The 4,167-nt window shown below is 35.4% G+C and overlaps 1 protein-coding gene across 2 annotated transcripts; it reads right to left on the minus strand.

Moving 5' to 3' along the window:
* Positions 1 to 437: 437 nt before the first annotated feature.
* On the minus strand, positions 438 to 3,473 carry LOC120191254 (protein YIPF6 homolog). 2 transcript variants are annotated; one of them, XM_039194238.1, is made up of 3 exons: positions 2,967 to 3,473; positions 1,227 to 1,325; positions 438 to 1,067 (listed from the first exon to the last, which is right to left on the minus strand). In XM_039194238.1, exons 1-3 carry the CDS (start codon positions 3,465 to 3,467, stop codon positions 807 to 809), a joined length of 861 nt encoding a protein of 286 aa, XP_039050169.1. In that variant the 5' UTR covers positions 3,468 to 3,473; the 3' UTR covers positions 438 to 806. The 2 variants fall into 2 exon arrangements, with proteins under 2 accessions (XP_039050169.1, XP_039050170.1); XM_039194239.1 differs by having other exon boundaries at positions 441 to 1,067; positions 1,251 to 1,325.
* Between the last annotated feature and the right edge of the window lie 694 nt (positions 3,474 to 4,167).

The following is a 4,167-nucleotide window of genomic DNA, read 5'->3' on the forward strand; positions in this document are numbered from 1 at the left end:
CATCTAACGATCCTCAAAAGTTGTAAAACTAAAAGTTTTACACCATGTGCAAGTGGATCCTAACTAATATATATATATATATAGGGGGCTAGGATCCAATCACATAATGTAGAACTAAAACGTTTTACACATTTTTTAGGATCGTTAGAGGAATGAAAATCGAAGGTTGAAAATAACAATAGGAAATGAGAAGATATATGCTATGGAAATAAAAAAAAAGTTAATCTTAACCTTTGATTTCCTCTCACCTAAATATCATAAAATGGTGTAAAACTAATATAATTATTATGTTAAATTGAGAATATTATAATTTTCAATCGATAATATAATATAATTTTGTACGTATTTTGTGGATATGATCAAGTGTGGGTGAAAGGATTCTAACTGAATACTTCTAAGTAAAATATGACTGAGGGACGAGGGACAGGTGTTACCCTCTTAACATAAAATCATATGTCCGTCTTTAAACACATATGTTTGAGTTAAACACTGAAAAACAATGCCGACGGATTTCAACTTTTATTTGTGAACAACTTGATACATTAAAAAAATTAAAAAGAAGAAAAGGGTTCAAATCCCCTTCTCCATAAAAAAGACTAAAAAAGAGATGAGAGAAATAAAGAAAGCTCCAATATCTAAAACACCTCATTACAGCTTGGAACAGATGATTTCACGCAGCTACTATATCATATTCGCATAATGGCCCTTTGACGGTATCGTATCGGGTCAAAAACTTACGGTAAATAGATGACATTCCTATGTAAGGTTTAATCGGTCTTTTCAAAACACCCTGAAGGGAAGGAACTTCAATCAATGGCAATGATGAGAAAACCAACGGATACGTACATAAGGAAAACAGGGTAAAGTGCAAGCGCTTTCCTGCTCGGATTCACGGCTGTACTCATGAAAGGATAGGCAGCCCACGAGCTCCATGCCAATGTAACGCAGACCACGATCATCTTGAGTATGACGTTTCCCTCCATCATACAGATTAGGGCCCCGACATCGAGAGGGAACAAACAATAACCTAGAAGACTCAGACTCTGGAAAAAAATGATATGGCCGCCCTGAACGTAAAGTGAAAATCGTAAGCAGAAAGTACCTATGCAAAGCTTTTTATACTAAGATTTGAAAAAATGGTATCTATTTATATGTAAAAAGGAACTACTAGAACACATATAACATTTAAATGAATTTCAAAATCTTGCTCACTATAAAAATTTTACTCTGTAAAGAAGAGATGCAATTACCAGTAGTAGCACATTCAATGTCAAGATTACAGCACCAGCTGCCAGCAGTGCAAATGCAACGGCAAAAACCTCTGACTGGAATATTTTCAGGATGAGAAAAGTTAGCACTCAATAACTCAAAAGATAGAAACCATGATAATATAAAGGAAGAAAGATAGTCCAGATACAAACACAAGGGATGCCTTTTAGGGTTGAAAAAATGTATAACCTATACAAATTCCAAAAGAATCATGTAAGATAACAAAATAGTACAACAATGAAGCAAGATTGCAGGAAAAGAAATCACATATGCGACACAAGGAGAAGCAAGATCAAAATTAATCACAAAATACAGTGACCTGATATATTTTCTAAATATAAAGCAGCACCATCATGCATCAAAAGCGCTTGAAAAAATTTCATGCAAATGGGAAACTAAGGAACTTAGCTATCTCCAATCAGTCCTAGATTGACCTCAGGTTCTATCGGTAAATGTTGTTGGATCAATGATTTTCTCCATCTCTAAATGGATGAAAGATTGAGAGGCCAAATACTAGGGCAATGTGTGGTTATGCTGACCGGTGAACAAGTTAAAAAGCTAAATTCAATTGAATGACAATTTCAGTTATGATCAAAACCTTCCAAAAGTCCTGAACCCCAAAGGACCTAGAATCCTAACTATCTGACTAATGTCATATTGGTGAGTACATGATCCATAGACTATATATACACCTCTAAATCCAAATCTTAATAAATTGCAACTTGAGTTCATGGCTAGCGTTGTCATAAACAGATAAATCTTTAAACGACAGCCCATTGACAGGTGCCAGTGTCACAAGATGTTTGCACTTACACAGATGAATAACCTAGCAAAACAAACAATTAAAAACATCATAAATTACAAATTACAAGCTAAGCCTTTCTCTCATAATGTGCAGTCTGCTGCAGGGACCATATTGTGCCTTTGTGTTCTGTTTATAAATATCAAATGATGAAAGCAAAAATCAAAGTGAATCAATATGAAGGGGAAAAAATACAGACAGGTTCTATCAACCTAATGAACAATCTTTCCTTATCTAGTTCTTTTGCGTATAACAATATGTTACTGAAGTCTAAATAGGAAAACATAAACATCAATCCAATACTCCATCAGAAAACAGCTACTTCAATCCATCCATCAAAGGGATAAATTTACTAACACCGCCATAACCAAAAACTATAACTCTATGCAACAGACTATTTTTTTATAATACCACCTAATTGCCACAGATAACTGGCAATTATAGTACTGAAACTTTAGTATTTACAATTCAAATAAAAAATGCAGAGCATGTTTTAAATTTAGAAAGAATCAATGGTGTTCTGAAGTTTGTTACTTGTATCAAATAGTTTTTGGTTCTAAAAGCAACAGGCAAAAAGAACATTTTGATGAAGAAAACAATGATATTTTTAAATAATTAGAAATCATGAATATCAAAACGCAAATTTTACATTTAGTACAACCATTAATTTAGAATTCAGTGATGCGTTTCAGGATGTATTCTTATTCTAACAATTAACTCCAATTCCAGTTCATTTAAGCCCAGGATAGACGACAAGTTTCGTCAGATTTTAACAGATATGAGCTAGAAATCAATTTTTTAATTTGAAATCTAAGTGTATCTAGGGATTTAAATTACAGTTGATGGTCTCATTTTCGGTTGTGCTGCGTATCAAATCAATTCATCAAAAACAAACCTTCTTAGCGGAGGCAGACCAAGAGAGCGTAAGACCCAGGAAGACAATGAAGAAGAAAGGGCCCCACAGATCCCAATCCCTCAACGCCTTTCCCGGATCTTCTCTGAAGGGATTCGGAAACACCACCAGCTTCAGGTTACTGACGATCCTCGAAAGATCTCGTTTCACCGTGTCCAAAACGGGCTCCGTCAGGGTGTTGGGAGACGACCCGAATCCGGTCGCCGCAAGGCTGCCAGAATTACTGACGGGTGGGGGAGGAGGAGGAACAGCCGGGGCAGAGCGAACGGTGGAGGAAGAGAGAGGAGGCGGAGGAGGGATGTTGGATTGGATGAAGGGGGAAGAAGAGATGGGAATGGAGGCCCTGGGTGGGCTGGAAGGGCGAGCCGGGAGTACAGTGGTCGGACAGGATTGGACGCTGGCGTGGATTAGATTCTCGATCTCGTCGATGTCGGATTGAGAGGATGGGTGTAGAAGTATTGTATCGCTGTGCGAATTAGACATTTTTTGTTTTCCTTTTCCTCCTTTTTTGATTGCCAACTTTATATACTGTGTTTTCTGTTGGTTGTCGGAGCTACTATACCTATACGTGTGCCAACGAACAAAAAAAATATATCGGACCCCCTCAATTAAAAAAGTGTATTTATGAAAAATAAAAAAAAATATTTTAATCCCGCTATAATTATTTCTTGGTTCTGCCCCTGATACTAAACTTGAAAAACTCGCGAGCAACTCGAAAAAAATAATACATTAAATATTTAAAAATTTTAAATTAAAATATTAATAATATTAGCATTTATACTTTGTTCCTTTAAAAAAAGATATGATAAACTACATCAGATACAACTCAACTTTAGGCATTATATTATTTATACTACTGAACTTTCAAGTTACCAATTATAACATTGTACTTTAATTTTCGTTTCAATTATACCAATGAACCACTATATCGTTAATGGCATGATGCCGTGACTGACAGCTACCATCATGGCTGAAAAATGTCGACATAGACACTTCACCAAAATGATGACATTTCGATTCGACTAATAATGATTTAACAGCTCAGTGGAATAATTGAAACAAAAATGAAAGTTCAACGCTATAATTGACAAAATTAAAATTTTAGTAGTTTAAACATACAACGCCTAAAGTTTGTTGGTATCTGTTAGTTTACCCAAAAATGTAATATAAGACATTCAGGTGC

The sequence above is a fragment of the Hibiscus syriacus genome, unplaced genomic scaffold (assembly GCF_006381635.1).
Source record: "Hibiscus syriacus cultivar Baekdansim isolate YM2019G1 unplaced genomic scaffold, ASM638163v2 tig00116965_pilon, whole genome shotgun sequence".
Classification (NCBI taxonomy): domain Eukaryota; kingdom Viridiplantae; phylum Streptophyta; class Magnoliopsida; order Malvales; family Malvaceae; genus Hibiscus; species Hibiscus syriacus.